This window comes from Chiroxiphia lanceolata, chromosome 17 (assembly GCF_009829145.1).
Source record: "Chiroxiphia lanceolata isolate bChiLan1 chromosome 17, bChiLan1.pri, whole genome shotgun sequence".
Taxonomy (NCBI): domain Eukaryota; kingdom Metazoa; phylum Chordata; class Aves; order Passeriformes; family Pipridae; genus Chiroxiphia; species Chiroxiphia lanceolata.
The window spans coordinates 8,354,073-8,371,609 of record NC_045653.1 but is presented as its reverse complement, the minus strand read 5'-3'; the positions used below and the strand labels follow the sequence as shown (position 1 = coordinate 8,371,609).

At 44.4% G+C, this 17,537-nt stretch overlaps 1 protein-coding gene across 2 annotated transcripts in view; it reads right to left on the bottom strand.

The window, feature by feature from the left end:
- The window catches only part of PHACTR3 (phosphatase and actin regulator 3), a 99,823-nt gene that overhangs the window by 1,517 nt on the left and 80,769 nt on the right, over positions 1-17,537 (bottom strand). For both annotated transcript variants that reach the window (XM_032704775.1, XM_032704776.1), the window contains exons 9-12: positions 7,269-7,324; positions 2,910-2,971; positions 1,944-2,084; positions 562-638 (exon numbers count right to left, since the gene is read on the bottom strand). In XM_032704775.1, the coding sequence (XP_032560666.1) occupies positions 562-638; positions 1,944-2,084; positions 2,910-2,971; positions 7,269-7,324 (336 nt within the window). The remainder of the gene's footprint in view (positions 1-561; positions 639-1,943; positions 2,085-2,909; positions 2,972-7,268; positions 7,325-17,537) is intronic.

The following is a 17,537-nucleotide window of genomic DNA, read 5'->3' as shown; positions in this document are numbered from 1 at the left end:
ACCTGACTGCCAAGAAGTTCCCTGGGGGGTTGCAAGTGGCCTGACAGGGGATCCTGAAATCCCCAGGCTGAATCCATTAGAACAAATCCAATTAGCACAAGTGCATTACCCAGGGGCATTAGGTGTGTTTGTTACTGCAGGTAGAATCTTCTATTTCTTAGCAGGCAAGCTGCAGTGTTTGTGATAATGTTGCAGACTAAAGTACATTTAATTCAGAGACCTTTATACAATGTGTTAAGTTGTTCTGCTTCAAAAAACTCGTTTTGTACATTTTACCCTACATTTAATTTTTTGTCCTATCTTTTGGATCTTTGGTGCAAGGAATGCTGGCTGAGGGATGCTCTGGAGAAAGTCTGCTGGGTACATGCTATTAAAAGCCCCAACAAAATCAGAAAATCCAGATTCTGAACAGGAAGAGAAATACTTCCATTTTCTTTTAAAACATATTTGCATATTCTTTGCATATTCTTCTCCCACATCATGTAAGAATAAAATGTACAGATTCAAGACTCAAGAGACTGTTTTTAGCAGGCAATGGAAGTAAATAGGTGGAAAACTGACCTTGTCAAATGTTTGCTGGATGCATGTACCTCCATTTCATTGCTTTTGTACTCGTTCAGCTCTTTCCGAATTGCTGCCTGGGGGTCGAAAATAGAAAAACAAAGAATTATATATTAAAAGTAATTTTATATTTGTGAGCACTGCAAAATGCCAGACTTGCAGAACAGTTTTCTATAGTAGAAACAGCAGGTATTGGGTATAGCAGAGTCCTCTGTGCTGGCAGAGACACAGAATATTTAGGTTCTATGGATTGGTGACACAACCCTTCTCATTCATTATTGATTGCTGACAGGGCCACTGCTGTCTAGAAGCACTTCTGACAGAATAACACCCCAGGGCTTATTGTCTCACATTTAATAAGATTCCACTTAAAATTTATTAAAGACTAACAGGAGTTGCCAAGCAATTGATCCTTTTTCCAGTCCAGCTCCTGACCCTGACTCCCCGATGGGAGCCACCAGCACATGCAGTTGAACTGTCATTTTGGTTTTGCTTATGAACCTGCCTTGTTAGCAATAATTGAAACTAGGAAAAGCCTAATTTTAACAAAAGCTGAGTACCTACAAGGAAAATACAAAATCATTATTTATTGATTACTATAGAATATTCACCATTTTGCTCAGGAGAAGAGCTGCTGGAGGAGAAATGCTCTGTTCCTTTTCCATATGAGTGCTCTGAACCCATTTGTTTTTTTTACTGAGGATGGAGACTGAAGGGTTTGAGCTCCACATCTCAGAACAAAACCACGAGTAACAGTCCTGTGTTTGCCATTTTGCCAGTACATCTCAGCTCCCTGCTCCTCCTGCTTCCTGCAGCCCTGAAACCTCCCAGCTTATCCAGCAGCACTTCCAGCTGGAATCTAGAGCTGAACTGCTCTTACTGCTCAGGGACCTCAATGTGACAGTTTGACTGGGATGGAAATCAGTGAGTGGTAGGTATGTGACACAAACTGAGTGTTTGTTTGTGCTCCTGAGAATGTGGGTCAAGTGACTCCTTGAGCATTCATAGGGAAGAGGAGAGGAAATCTTTCAGTGTTTAGAAACATAGGAGAGAATATTTGCTTGTCTGGGACAAAACTTCCAGTCTGAGAAGAAATGTTAATGTTATATTGGCTGGAAATGGTTTTGAGTTGGAGCCCAATGATTGTATCCACCTTTTTGGGTGGGCTGGGCAGAAGTCCTTCCAGCACTAAATAGGCATTTTTATAAATAGCATTTTTCCTGACAGAATGCATTGGTCAGTGTGATCTCAGCATGGAAAATCATGGTGAACTGTACAGAGATTAAATGTCCCAGTGGTTAAATGTCGTTGCAGAATGTGATGTATCATTCCAGACAAAGCAAGGAGAAAGCAGTTGGGTGTGATTTTAGCTCTGGCAGTACCTTGTCTGCTGCTGAGAGTCGTGTCCATGGTTTGTCTGCTCTCCTGTCGTAGTCCTGTGCCTTTGCCACTTCCACATAATCACTGAATCGAATCAGGATTTTTCTGTCTCTCAGTTCATCGACTGTAGGTCTCTGGTTAAGCTGTATTCAGTCATTTTGAAAAATAAAACCAGGGTTAATAACAAAGGTTTCAGTAAAATATGCGATTTTTCTGCTTCTTACCCTAGTGTGCATTTATGTGGAGGGAAAACCACCCAACCCTTGGAAATTTCAGGGAATATTAATCATTTGGAGGACCATTAGCAGAGTAGTAATGGTTTAAATGGGCTGCAGCACAGTGCCTTTAGAATGGACAAAAGAAAATATTTTAACCAGGCTACCAGTCAAAGGCACTTGCAAAATGTAAAGGTATCCTGGTGGATTTGGTAAGTTCTCTGGATGACACTGGATGCTGTTGGGGTGTTCTGCAGGCAGAGGCAGATTGTCTGGATGAGATTCTCATGGCTGGATCCACTGTAAGAATTTCAGTTTGGCTTTAGTGAGTTATCGGCGTGTTTGGTTTACAATTCCCGTAGGGATTCCCAGGAACAGAACAACAACAACTAGTTCTGGGAATACTTCAAAAGCAAAGAGGAATGTTCTGCTGGAGCACACCTGGGGCTCAGCAGGGACTCAGCTCTGCCAGCTACTGCTCCAATGAATGAAAATGTCCTTTTCTAGCAATACATACCCATTTTCTGACTTAGAGTTTATATGTAAGTATCCTACTAAGTCTCACGGAGCTGAGAAAGGTAGAAATTTTTATAATTCCTATTACTAAACACTGTGAGACACTGCTGAGGAGGTTGTATATTAAGGGAGGTTCTGTGTAATAATGACTGGTTGATGTTACAGTAGCTGTGCTAATTTCTAGAATTTCTGTTAGGTAATTTCTACAAGCTAATAGCAGGTATTGCAAGTTTTTACCTTTCTTGTCAGTCTCTGTTTGATTTCCCTTCTTTCTTCCTGCTCCGTCTGATCATTTCGTTCTGCGGAGAATATAAAAAAAAAGATGACTTTCCTCATGAGGGAATTTGGTGTTTTCCCAAGTTCCAGGCAATAATGAGCACAGAAAAACAAGGAGCTGGTTCTTGGTTGTGTTAAGTCAGTTCATCTCTGTGTCATGTATCAGAACATGGAGCTACCTCTCTGGGAGGACGAGGCATTGCTTCCAAGGGCAGGTTCCCTGTGCTCTGAACTCCAGCTCCAAGCAGATTTAATGAAACAGCAGCCACACCAACTCTCCACTTGTGTAAACTTGAGAAGGAAAATCAAAATATCCCATAGCTGGTTAATGACCATGTTTTACTCTCCACATTGCTGGAGCCATTCATTGCTCTTGGATGCTGAGGAGCCTTATTGCAGCAACTCCAGGGAAAGTATGCTCTGTCCTCTCTCCTGGTTTTCTCAGGCTACATGGTGGCAGTGCTGCAGTGCTGGGCTGTGACCTGCACGTTTTGCTTTCCCTGCTCCTCCTGCCATGAGAAGCTCTTTGTCCTCCCGGGGGTTCCTTTGCAGTGCTCTGTCCTACCCCAGCCAGCCTGGCTTTGTGTGTTGTGCCTATTAACATTCAAGCCGTGAGAACTCCTCCACACTGGCTCTAAAAATAGCCTGGAGTGCTGTAACACTGCTGAAATCCATCCCCTGCCTTAGGAAACAAGTTAATGGCGTTTCTATTTCCAGTACTATCTGTTACTAAATCAGGAGTGAGCCCATGACCTGAACAAAGCTGCAGAGAAAGGTTTAACCATTGTGGGATTCTCCGGCTGCTCCTGTGGAGCTTATTACACCACTTGCATTAGGTATTTCCAGTGTTAAACACACATGTGATTTCTAACGTGCCTCAAAAAACCACCAACAGTGCAGCTGAGCTTCCAAAAAGCTATTTTTGATAATGAAGTGTTCTCCCTGATTTTTATGCTCGTTAGACTACACTGAACTGCAATCATAAGTATCTATTTAAAGTAACGTAGTAGTGCAGAGCTACAACTGGCTGTAGTAGAAATGTAAATCAGAGAATTTAAAATGCTGTAATGTGCTTTATTGTAGTTCAGTGGCAAGGCACGAAATGTAAAGAGAACAGGTCAGCTAAAATTACTGCTGTGTCAGGGATGAGCAGCTATTTCAGTGGGGAATGTTTAAAAAGAGAACAGGCTTTAAAAAGCAGAGGGTATTCTTAGATGTAGAGACACCTGCAAGAGGTTATTCATTCAGCTTTAATTCACCCCTTTTAGAGTAGATATTTCTATATGTATTTTTTATTTAAAAAAGAGAATTTTCCATGGCATGGTGCCTTTCTAAGATGTGGTGTGATATGCGGTGAGAGAATTGCCCAGAGGAGCTGTGGCTGCCCCTGGAAGTGTCCAAGGCCAGACTGGATGGGGCTTGGAGCAACCTGGGACAGTGGAAGGTGTCCCTGCCCATGGCAGGGCATGGAACAAGATGAACTTTAAGGTCCCTTCCAACCAATCCATTCCACGATTCAATGACTCTAATTCCTAAAGGAAAGCCAAAAATATACATTTCTGTTAAAAAAATGCTTTTCCAAGTATATTCAACGTGCAGTGACCCATTTCTATTTGACATTCACTCGGGTTCAGTGCTTATTCCCAGCTCTGAGAAATAAAAGAAATAGTCCTTTTACAAAAAATAATTAAAAAAAAAAAAATAAAAAAGAGGAAGATTTGATAGGAAATGCTGGCAAGGGCATTTTAGAACTCAGGCATTATTACTGAGACAATCCAGAGAGGCTTTTCCCACCCCCATCACTCTGCCCACACAGATCCATTCATTACTGAGGGCTGGGTTTATAAGTCTCAGCAGAGATGCTCCCAATCCTGAGGGGGCCTGGGCAGTGCTATCATTCATTCTGCTGCTCTGCCAGTTCTTCAGGGAACCCTCAGCTCTGCACGACACTAAAACAATTGCTTGAGCTAAGAATGAAATAAGAATTGTACACAGTGGTTCAAGAGATGCCTCCTTGAATGTGAAAATCAGCTCTTTGTTGAGGACAGTGGACACATCTGACACCTGGGTTGTGATTTTAGTTCATGCTTTTCATGCTTGGTGGGAAACCAGCAGTGTTTCTATAGATAAAGGACTTGGAAGATGAACAAAATTATAAGAAAGTGTTGGCTTTCAGTTTGCTTTTTATGTGTTAATCTCAGAAACATCTCCCTAAGGGAGATAAGAAATCACTTTTTGAGATCTTGCTGAGATTCGCTTTAAAATAACAGGAGTTGCACTTAGGCTTGTGCAATATGCTTCTCTTTTTGCCAGAGTTGTACTAATGTGACTTGTAGGTCCTTAAGAGAGCTTTGGGGGTAGCATTGCTTCTGTCAGCAGTATAAACTATGAACATCCAAGGGGTTGGGAAATTCAGAGTTTGAAGCCGTGCAACCCTTTGTACCTGGAGGAGGTTGTGGTGATTTCACTGAAGGGCATCTGTACTCTACAGCTTTGCATGTCACACCCAATCCATGGAGGGGTTTTATAAAATCCATAACAAGGCTATTGAAGTCTATTTTAAAAGCTATTTTAAAGTCCATAACAAAAATTTCTATTAATAAAAGGAGCCTTTACTAAGTTCTGAGTTCACTCAAAACCGAGAGCAGAGCTGTTGCACCTGTCCAGCAGTTGAGGTTTATACCTGGCACAGCTCTGTGGTGACTGTAGCTCTTCACAGGATACTCAGCTTTTTATATAATGGCAGAGGTAAATAAAATGGAAGTGGTTCTGATCTCAGCTGAACCTGTATAAAGCCTGAGCAACTCAACAGAAGTCAATAAATTTACTCCATGCTGGAAGCTCTTTAAATAAGATACAAATCCAGCCCAGTATGTTTAGCTGGAATTCAGGAACTATCTTTAATTCTGCTTTATCTTCTTTCTGCTTTATCTCCCTCTAAGCTCATTATATGAATGTATTCAAACTTTTTTATTATTGAAGCTGGTCAGTTTAACCCAGATTAAGGATGTAACCAGCACACTTTAAAAAGTAAACATAAAAGAACAGATTTTTCAGTAGAGATCAGCTCTTCCTTAGCCAGGAAAAAACCCAAAGAAACAGATTTTCAGAGATCTTGGTTATTGACTCTTGAAAATCTGACCCAACCTATTTCAGAATCTTGGGTTACTGCTTTTTCTTGCCTCTTGTGGTGGATGACAGGTGAAGTTGGCCAAGTTCATCCCTCACATTTCAAGGGGTGTATCCTTTTCTCATGGAGCTATGCACATGGTAAATACAGTTAATTTTACTGGGTGTGATCTGTGCATTGGAACAGTACAGAAAATACTGGTAAATATATGTTGACTATGGAATTTCTTTGTGTTAAAACTGAAATGAAATCCCGGTAACTTCCATGGCAAGAGCACAAGGGGTTTTTTTAGAAACCACTAAGAAAGTTCTGAGACATTAAATTTTAGGTAACACAATGTAGGTAACATTTTAGTAGCAAATTACAAGCCTGTGATTAAATATAAATTAAATTGCATAGGCAGCATTGCTTGTATGACAAATTTATGCTTGTTTAGTGAGAAATTATAGTTCACATTATTCTGGGTTCTGTCTTTCAACACTAACTAGATCACGAAAATAAAAGAAGCAATAAACTTTTCCTTTAAGCAGATAGATTCCCCCTCTCTTATATCTAAGACAATTTCAAATCCCCCTCTCACCTTCCCCTAGCTTAGAGGATTCCCAGTAAGGAAAGGGTTTATGTTCCTCACTTGTTTGATCCCCTGCTCAGAACACCAACCTTTAGGAAAAGAGTTGCAAGTTTTGCCTTGAGAATTTGAGAGATGTTGAGAACACTCCCCTGTGGCAGCATCTGTAACAGTCCTGGGACTGTCCCTCTGATAACTCTGACATCTCAGAATGATCTTTGACTTGTCTTTGGGAAGATCTCCAGTGGCATAACAAATGTATTTTAGGAGAACCACCCCTCTGTAAGGGATTCCCCCTTCCACTGCAGCCTCCATGTGTGGTTTGCCTTGACAATCCATGTCTTGAGAAATGTCACTCCCATTCTCATGGCACTGAGGGAATTGTATTCCCTTCTTGGAGAGCCATAACAGTGTAATCAGAATGAAAATTATTTTCGAAAGCCTGAATCTGAACAGTTCTTTTCTGTCCTAAATTGCATGTCTTTGGGAAAAATTAAAACTTTTAGGTTCAGAAAATAATCCCAGTGAATGAATTTGTCTATTTAAAAATAATAGGTTCTGGAAATGCAATCGCAGGTTTCAACAAATGCACATAAAATAGTTTAGGAAAAAAAATACTCACGTTTAAGGATATTCCTCCTTTCCAGCTCCTCAACAGCGGGTCTTTGGCTGAGTCGCCTGCGGAAAAACACCAAAATCACATTTTGTACCATGCCTGTTCTTTGGAAAGTCTGCAGGATTCTGAGTTCTGGTTGGTGTTTTCCTCAGGAGGGAACTACAAAATCTCTCTCTAGGACTAGTGAGGAAGAAACTAAAAAAAGGAATGCTGGCAGCAGAATTCTTTCTTGTATTATTTTTCCCAAATGCCAGCAATGCAGGTGAAAGTTCTCCTCTAGTTTGCTCTGCTGCCAGTGAAAGGCTTCCTCAGAACGTGCATCCTTTCCATCCCACTTTCCAGACAGTCAGTTGGAACCAGTTCTCTCCAAGGGTAGAATTCACTCCCGAGGGGGTGTTCAAGGTGGTTATCAAAGGAGTTTCACCGTGATTTTCTGTAGCTCTCACTGCCTTTCCCTTTAATCACGCGGAGCAGCGGATTTCCTTTGCTCCAGTAACACCAGTGGTGCACCCTGACAAAATGCAGACTGGCCAGAAATGAAGCTTTCCTGTGGTTTCCCGAGCACACGTTGCCCAGCCCAGTCCAGCAGCTCTGCTCTGCTCTGCCTGCTGGATGCAGCTCGTGTGCTGCTCGCAGCCTCACACTGTCTGAACAGAATGTCTTGGTTTCACCTCCCCTTTTCAGTAGTGCTGCCTCAGGATTGAGTCTTCAGATCATATGATCGGTGCCACAGTGATTTTATTCCGCATACTAAATGAGAGTTCCCCACGAGACACTGCTCATATCTGCAGAGGATCTCAGGTACAGGGACCCTCCCCTAGGCAGGCACACACACAGGCTGCATCTGCTGGCTTTCATGGAATAATCCAGCCAGCAGACAGGGAAGAGTTTCGGATGCTCTCTGGGCTGTGTTCTGGCAGCGTTAAGGATTCTCACTGCCTGCTCTCAGCAGATGTTGCCAAGCCAGAGATGAAGTTACAGAGACAAAGAAACACTCAGAGCAGGGACCACACTGCAAACTGCTGCGGCAGTTATTCCTCTACTGTGCATGGGAAATGAATGAATGATTATAAAGTCATGCTGTAACAAGATCTACATCTTATCAAACACACAAGAGATAGAAAAATGAAGTAACTGTTAATAGACCATAAAAGAACTGGTAAGAGTAACTGATTCCACTTTCTCCTTGTTTTGTAAGCCTTACCCAATATATCTGTAAAATCAACTCTGTAGTCCTGTGTTATCAGACCAACAAATCCTTACCCTTTTTTAATTAATTTCCCTGAGATCACTGGAAAAACTCTCATCTTTGGCAACAGGAAGGTACCACAACTACTACACCAGATTCCCACAGAAAACTTAGATTACATGAGCTTTTGTGCTTAGGAAACACCTACAGCCTGACTCTTATTTTTTCTATGTAACACTCTGTATCCCCTAAACTTCTTCTCTCAGCCTCTGGGTTCTGTTGAGTAATAAGCCAGATATTCCAGCAGCAGAAGCTGCAATAATCCAAACGGGAATTACGCTGAAATGCCCTAGTAAAGAATTAAACATGTATTTTTAGTTCCTGTTACCCTTGGACTCCTCCATCCTCACTCATTTGCCTGTATGTCTCAGAAATGACACAACTCTGAATAGGTTTTGTTTGAAACAGATTAAAGTGCATTTTATAATATAAATCAGGGAAGAATAACTTACTCTGAGAGCTTGTCTGCAAACGAAAGGTCTACCCAACCTGCTGCTCACACACCTCTCACTTAACCATTCTTAATTACAGCTCTGTCATGCAAGATTGATAGATTCTCCTGAATCTGTACATTAGATTCCAGAAGCCTCTTGTACACTGAGGGATTAAAAGCCTAACAGAAGTGATTAAAGCAGTATGAGAATGCAAATATATACAAATGCTCTGTATTTATATATATATATATATATATATATATAGTTATAATATGTACAATGGTTGATTATTTAAAACCCTGTGTCCACTTTTGGCTTTGATAAATAAAAACTAAGTGCCCGTATTTCTGTGCATACCCTCAGCTTTACACACAGCAGAAGGAAAAGGTGTAGACGTGTGTACATGGGGGCATGTGTACATGGGGGCATTACAGGTTTTTTCCTGAGTTTTTCAGAGCTATGGACCACACTTCCAAATTTTGTGTCACAGTCACAAAACTGGACGTGGACTTTGCTTCAAAATAAAATTCTAACAGGATTTCAGGAAACTGGGGATGGGGTGAAAACACCAAATAGAGCAAGAGTCATGATCAAATGAGAAGTGGCAAAAACCCACTGACACTGTTGCTACCAAAGCACAGGGACATTTTGTGTCTATGTGTTATTTTTTCTGTTCAGGAGAAGCCTCTCTCTGCCCAGACAAAACTTTCACTTCCGTTCTCAGCTGCTGTGGGGTGGCTGGGCTTGGGGTGAAGGGGAAATGAGGGAGTTGGTGAAGGTGAAGGGCTCCAGATGCTCCACCAAGGGCTGGAACAGGGGGCAGTGGCTGCGATCACAGCCCAAAGGGGGACACACATATCCTCACTGAGCTGTGCTGGAGGGAATCAGGGCACGAGAGACCCTTTCTGCAGGGGCTTTCCTGCACCCGGGAGGAGCGTGGCTGCTTGTAGAGTGAACTCACTGCCTTGACTGGTCATCCCTCAGAGCAAGAAACGCATGGCTGCTGTGGGTGTGAGCGGAGCCCGTCCTGCCTGAACTGCTCTGAGGGTCTGGGAGGATAGAGGAGGGGACTTCACCCCCCTAAGCCGCACTTTGTTTCCTCAGAAGGGGACTCAGACCCCCTGACACCGCTGACTTCCCTCAGAACCAGCCTGCAGCCAGGCTCAGAGCGAGAGAACAAACACATTCCTGAGGGCTCCTAGCAGGGCAGAAGCTCAGCAGAGCAGGGGGAATCCCTGTCAAAAATGCACATCCCTCCTGAAGGGAGCTTTCACATAAGAAACCGTTTCAGATGAGTTTGTGTTTCTGCTCAGGTGAGCTGTTGTCCGGGCGCTGTGGGGCTCCGAGCAACAAGTGCTCTACTTTGGATATTTATTCCGTATTTTCTCCAAAGCAGTTACAATGTGAAATCCTGCCTCTGGCAGAACCTGAAACACACCCTGCACACTGAGCTGGACGTGTTTCCCTGGAAGGGACTGTCCATCCCTGCGAACAGCCAGCACCGTGGCCTTGGAAACCTCAGGGACACCTGGCCAGGTAAAATGGCTGCCGGCTCCCCACACGCCATGGCCAGGGAGCGCAGGCCAGGAACCGGGCACTGAGAGGCTGAGGGGCTGGAGAGGGGATGCTCAAATCCTGCTCAGTGAAAAGAAACTCCAGCTGAATAACAGTTATCACCAGAGCAGGGGAGCCAGGGTGTGGAGCAGGCACCTGCCATGATGGAGCCTTTGTGAAGGCTAAAAACTGATCCCTCTGTGGCTCTGGATGGTCTCCAGAGGCTTTGCAAAGAGAGGGGTTTGTATCAGACAGGTGCAGGCCATTTTCAATCAGAGTCCTGGCTCATTTCCTGTGGGTCCAGTAAAGTCCCTGCACCTGAGTGTGGGTGGTTGCAGGGTTTATCCTGCTCTCAGACTGGCTGTGGTGCTGCTCGGCAACTCTGTAGGAGCCATCAGAAGGTCTGAGGTGGGCACAAGGCTCCAGCACTGCCGCAACACAGACGTGGCCATGGCTGGGTAAGTCCTGTGCTTTCCATTTCTGTTGTTTTTTTCACTCAGGGACTCACAGCCCCACACGGACTCACCTCGGTGAGGTGACTGTAAGCTCTGCAGGGAAGATTCACATAATCCTCTACTCCGGTTGTGTCACAGTAATGATTTCCTTTCAGTTGATTTAGATACCTATTTCTTGTTTCTGGGAAAAACATCAAATTAATGCTGTTGTGTTCCTGGATGTTATTAAAATCTGGGTTTGAGTATTTTAGTACTGCCTGCTGAGGCAGGAGTGTTCCTTCTGTGTATCTCTGCAGGGCCAGCCGTTGTTGGGGAGGTCTTGAAACTTTCTTGAAAGCTCTCAAGTAACACACAGGAAAGTCCTACCTCTGTCCAGATCTCCCACAGTGTCATTGGTATTGCCGTGGTCTCATGTTAAGAGTATCCAGTCCAGGAATTTGCTTCCTTGTTAGCTTAAAGTGAGGGATGCCAAGAGCAGCAGTAAGTGGAGCTGAACTGGCAGCTCCTCAGAGGCAACTGCAGCTGCCTTGGGGAAATTGGGCAGAACTGGAGGCACCAGTGTTGCTTTTCTGTAAATGGTGTTTGGACATAGTTCAGAGTTTGCTGTACATGTGTCAGTGATGCTCCAAGTCTGGATAGACACCACAATCTGAATACTTCCTCATAATGCTAAAGTAGCCACCATAAGAGTGTGGGGATGGAAGGGGATGGGCACACAGTGCTACGTGTGCAGCTATTTCTTAAGGTCAGAAAGGTTACAAAGGTTCTGCATTATTGTTGTTTTGTGCAAAGCAAGCAAAAACCTCCAAGCACCAAGTGTTCTTCAGCTGTTTAACCTTGGGGAGTGTTCTGGGTATATTTTCAGTCTACCTTTAGAATGTTTTCTCGAGAAATTTGAGGCCAGAAAGACAACTGGATACACGTATATATTGCTATCTCAGAAGCCAAAGGCTTTCCTTGCTCCCATATCCTCTCCACTGTTACTCCTGTGGGTGAGAGGAGCAGGTCAGTGCAGGTGTAGCTCAGTCACCTGCTTGGCCCCAAGAACACCCCACAGGTACAGCCATGTGCACTGTGGGTCTCAAACCACCTCTGGCGCTGAGAGTTTGCACATGGCCTCGAGGTGTTTGTTTTCTCTGTGCAATGTGCACATGGGAGCCCTGTGACGTCGGTGAGGGTTCCACACTGGCTCCCCAAGGGGCAGTAAATCCACCTTGTCTGGCTGTTCCCCTTGATGAACACATGTGGTGTATAATTGCAGCAAAACAGGCTGCCCAGGGGGAGAGCAGGAGAGTGCTGCCCTACCAGCCCCATGCGTAGGAGGTTTGGTGGAGTGGGCTGCAGCCCTTCACCATGAGAGTCCAGTGGGAGGTCCCACTAACAATCGTGTTTGACATGTGCTGGCATCAGAGTCAAGGGGAAAACCACAAACTGCTCGTCCCCTCTGGAGCAAGGTCACATGTCTGTGAGCCCAATGTGAGCACATGTGCCTGGGACTGCTGGTCAGTAGATCAATATTTACTTCACACAGCCAGATTGACTCCTTCACATTTAAGGGAATGGGACCAGCATTACACCAAGGTTGACAATATTGGACTGTTACAGGTGACTGAATCCTCAGCAGTCTGTGAATTTGTATGTATCAGGGTCTGCTGTCAGATGGGCAATGCATCAATATGTCCTATGAACAGGAGACACTGCCAAGTTCTCTGTCCTCAGTGACCCTCAGCAGTATCTGCCTTGTCCATGTTGGAATTGCATCCCAGCAAAGCCACAGCAAGCTGTGGGCTTGCAGTTATGGGCACAAATAGCTGATGAGGTACAGCCCACTTGTGTGCAAATGGGGCTATGCTGACTTGCCACACCTCAGACAGTCCTTTTCTAGTTCTTCTTACTGGTCTGCGCTCCCCTGCTTAGCAAACATTCAGTAGAATCCAGTGAAAAACAGCTCAGGTTCTTGGTTTGTGTGGTTTCTTGTCTGTCCCCAAAATATGTTCCTCTGTTGCCCAAAAATATTTTTGCACAATATCTGTTGCACAGTATCTGGATGTATGACTGTCACAAAACTGAATTTCTTTCGGATTTGTCGCTGAAGCCAAAAGACATAGTTTGGAATCCTGTTGCTGCTCCTAGTTAGATCCATGTGATTCCAATAATCTTCTCCAAAGGGAGCAGTGAACTGGGAGACTTGGACACGTGCATGTGCCTGTGGCCCCTGGACTGACAAGTGAGCAATCAATCCAGCCATCAGTAAATGAGCTGTAGCCAGAGGCAATTGCATTGATTGTCTTTGTGTCAGGTGGTTTTGCAGACGAGTTGGGAAGGGAGGTGGTGGGGAGGATCCCTCTCACGGGGGAGCTCCAGTCCAGCCAAAGGGAGGAGAAATGGGAGTGCCCTGTGCTTGCTTCTCATAAAGCTGCTTGTGTCTGCTGCCCATCAGGAGGCCAAGGCTCTGCCTCTTAAATTGGCATCTCTGTTACCAGAACATCATGTTCAATTCATCAAGCAGTTTATTTTCATCCTTCCTATAAGTAGCTGTGAAGAGGATGTGTGCCAGGGCTTTGAGTCACCCACGCGCTGCACTGTGGCAATGCAGAACTGCTGGCAATGTACAATTATGGGTAGTAGTAAATCCGTGGTGGGAGGGACTTCTCTTTTACTGTCTGTACAAAATTAGAAGGCAGACACTGAGACACAACTTGTTTTCACCCCAAGGTAATTCTGGCATGAGCTCAGTGATGTGCCAGCATTTGCCATAAGAGGAAAATCATACAATAGTTTGAGTTGGCAAGGAACTTTAAAGATTCATCTAGTTCAACCCCCCTACAATGAACAGGGACATCTTCAAATAGATCAGGTTACTCAGAGCCCTGTCCAGCCTGACTATGAATGTTTCCAGGGATGGGACATCCACCATCTCTCTGAGTAACTTGTTCCATTGTTTTACCGCCCTCACTGTAAAAATCCTCATTCTTATATCTAATCTAACCCAATCTTCCTTTGGTTTAAAACTGTTCCCCTTTGAACAATTACTCTCTGACAGTGTAAAAGGTCGTTCTCCTTCTTTTTTTATAAGCTCCCTTTAAGTACTGGTAGGTCACAATAATGTCTCCCCAGAGCCTTCTCTTCCCCAGGCTGAACATCCCCAACTTTCTCAGCCTGTCTCCATAGCAGAGGTGCTCCAGCCCTTGGAGCATCTAAGAGTATCATCCTAAGAGTAGTTGGTGCCATTCTGTGATGGAGCTCAGAGCAGTATGAAAAGGGTGAGTTGGTATGGTAGATACTGTGAGTTGCATGCTTTAAAATTGCCCAATATTTGTGTCTATGAACTATTTTTTGCATCCAAATAAGAAAACTGTGGATAAACACAGGGGCTGTATATGTTGCCTTAATTACATATGTTACTTATTTGTTTGGCCTTTAGTTCTGCCTGCATTTCCAAGGCTGCGAATCAGCACGAGTTCAGTTAATTATGTTGTCGCTCGTCTCCCAGGCAATTACAGTTGTCCATCATTATAATTTCTGTGATATAAGGCCTGCAATGAGGAGTTCAGATTCCAGTTGGAATCAAAACCACATACTTGCCCAGCATGACCCTTGTATCACAACCCACCGTCCCCGAGCGACCCACACCCTGTGACAGGTCTGCTCTTGCACAGTGCTACTTAGTGATAAGCACTGTGTGGGCTGAGATGCACCAACAGGGCCAGATCTAATTATGGCAGAGGATTCAGATGGAGAAGGCTTTACCTAATCACTGTTTTCACCCCCTGTGAAAGCCCTGCTGCATTTGACCTTTGGGTCCCTGGTTTTCCCAATGTGTGAGGAAGAAAGGCCAGGCACAGCAGGGGAGCAGAGCCAGCCTCGGTTCAGAGGCCTGCTGCAAGGCTCAGTGCAGATGCTGAGCATCCTTCCATCCCCTTCAGGAGCCTTTTGCTTTCATACCTCTCCCAACACACAGATAAGGACTCTTGGAGGATGTTGTGGCACATTGCAGGACCAACATCACAGAATGGTTTTAATTTACTACACAAGAACTAATGCTCTGACATTGGGGTGTGAATGTAAAAGAACAGGAGTTTTCTCCTCTCCCTTCCATCTGCTTCCCCACTCTGTGGTTTAACAGAGCTGTTACATACTGGATCTGTCCTGTTTGTAATAGAATTACAATATTTAGTCACTAGGGTGACAAAAGTACAACTGATTATTCAGCCAGAGACATGTTCCGAGTCTGTAGTTTGAGTGCTTTGTTCAGTAGCAATGTCAGTGTGAGCAGCACCACTGCTTGTTCTTACTTCTGCTTTGCCTTGCAGCTGGGCAAAGAGCTGGTTTGGGGAATACAGTCAAGCTAAAAATAGCTCAGCAAAAAAGAGTGCTCAAAGAACAAGCTCTTCAAATAACAGTGCTAGTGCTGCAGCTTCCCAGTGCCCCTCCTCTGCTGAAGGCTGATCAGGGCTTAGGGCTCTGTACTAAAATGCATATTGAAGAGTGTTCCAGTGGAAACCACATGGTGGTTGTGACCTGGGTCACACTGTGCAGGTCACTGAAAATGGTTAATAATATTTCATTGGAAGGCAATAGGTTTTCTTTCTGGTTTGTTGGGGTTTTTTTCCCTCTCTGAAACAAGAGTACAACTCTGGAGCCCTGTGTTCCCACAGAATGAAAGAGAAAAAAGCAATGCTATGTATCTCAAGTTTTGGCAAATTGAGAACATTGTGGGTTTGATGCTTCAGGACAGGCAAATAAAATGAATCATATAAATCCCAGGGTATTAGTTCTATCCCACTATGTATGTATTAACATTATATTACTTTAAATAAAGACATCTGCCACTGCTGAAGTGATACCAATATCAACTTTGATAGCAACTGCTTGAGCAGCAGTAGGGAGTCTGCAAATGAATCATCAGTCGACCAGAAACAAATCTCAGCTCAGTGGTGGGGACTGTCACTGTCCTGAAACTTTCCCATCTCCTACTGAAACAGTTCCATGCTGGGTGCTTGCTGGGTAATGATATGTACAAAAAAAAAAAAAAAAGAAAAAGGAAGTTAAGTTTTAACTTTATGTCAAAGAAATGATGCCTAATATAATGTTTGTGCTTCCAGAGAGGCTGAGACTGGTTTACCAGCCACTCTTGAGCCCATAAGAAATTAAGTGTCTGAGGGCTCGTGGCTCAACTTTCCAGGCAGCCAGGAATGCAATGCCAGCTACTGCAGGGCAAGGGAACAGGGGCAGGATGACAGAAAGACATGTCAGTTTGGACTGTAGCACTAGCTGTGTTCCAGAGTGCATGAAATACATACAGTATATGGATGGAAGTGCCCCAAAATGTCCTGGATTCAGCTGGATGCTCACTGCTGCGGAGCCAGCAGTAAGATCCTGCAACACTGTCCATTTAACCTATAAACAGTTGCCCCTACCAACAGATGCCACTGCAATGTGCAACTGTGGGATTTGGGTCACTGGAAGAAACCACAGCTGGATTTGCAGAGAGCGGACAAAGAAATCTTGGCATGTGTGACCTGTCAGCCTGTCTCTGCAGAGTGTGTGTCAGTCCTCTTCCTCCCCCTCATTTAATGCAGAATGGTTTGGGAATAGCCACTCTCACCATGGATACTGAGCTGCTGAGAATTCCCCATGCAGTGGGAGTTCTGTTCCCTGTAAGCTGCAGTAGTACATAAAGAACCCTTTGGCAATCTGCAAAGTCTGTGCAGTGACAAATAAACGTCTGACAGGTGTATTTGCCACTGCAAGGTGTTGCACAAAGCAGCAGCAAGGATTTCCCCTGGAGCTGGGGGTCTCAAGCTGTGTGAACCTACTGACCCAGGAGCTCTGAGCCCTGGCAGGGATGGACATCCTGGGGCACTTTCAAACCCCTTGTAATGTCAGTCTTCATGCCAAGGGATGGTGTTCTTAATTACTGAAGTAAATCAGGGAAGATGCAGTACCTTCCAAGCACTTTATGTAATCCCTAAAGAAAAAAACCTAAATGATAGGGATTCCTAAAGTTGCAAATGCTGCTGGGACAGAGAGCTGCACACCTGCTCCCAATGGCAGGAATCTCTCTGGGAACATCCCCCCTGGCAAGGCAAGTACTTTCTAGTTCTCGCCTGTCACTCACCCACACAGCATCTCCAAAAGGATGGGATATCCCTGCCTTCAGACAGCATTCCACCATCTGTTGCACTATTTTTTGTCTGTCTCGTGCACGCTATTATTGGCCCAGTGTTTTTCAGGACAGAGTTAGACCAACAGCCTGCCCTTACACTGTCATTAGCCTTGGCTGGCCAGAGCCACACACAGCCTTTGCCCACAGCAGGCTCTGAACCCTGCTTCTTTTTTTTTGTTTTATTTGATTTTAATATCTTGCTTTTTCTCAGAATTTCTCTTGAGAGTGTCTTGATTTTTTCAATGCGAAGTGTTCCCGTTATGAGAAATTCCACTGACAGCTCAAAGCAACCCAAACACGAGTCCCCTGGTCTCAGCAATCACCTGGTTGGTAATCCTTTCCCCAGCAGCTCTCCCAGTGCTCTGTAAGGCTGGTCTATGTGGTTATCTCTGTGGTACAGAATAGGAAAGTGTG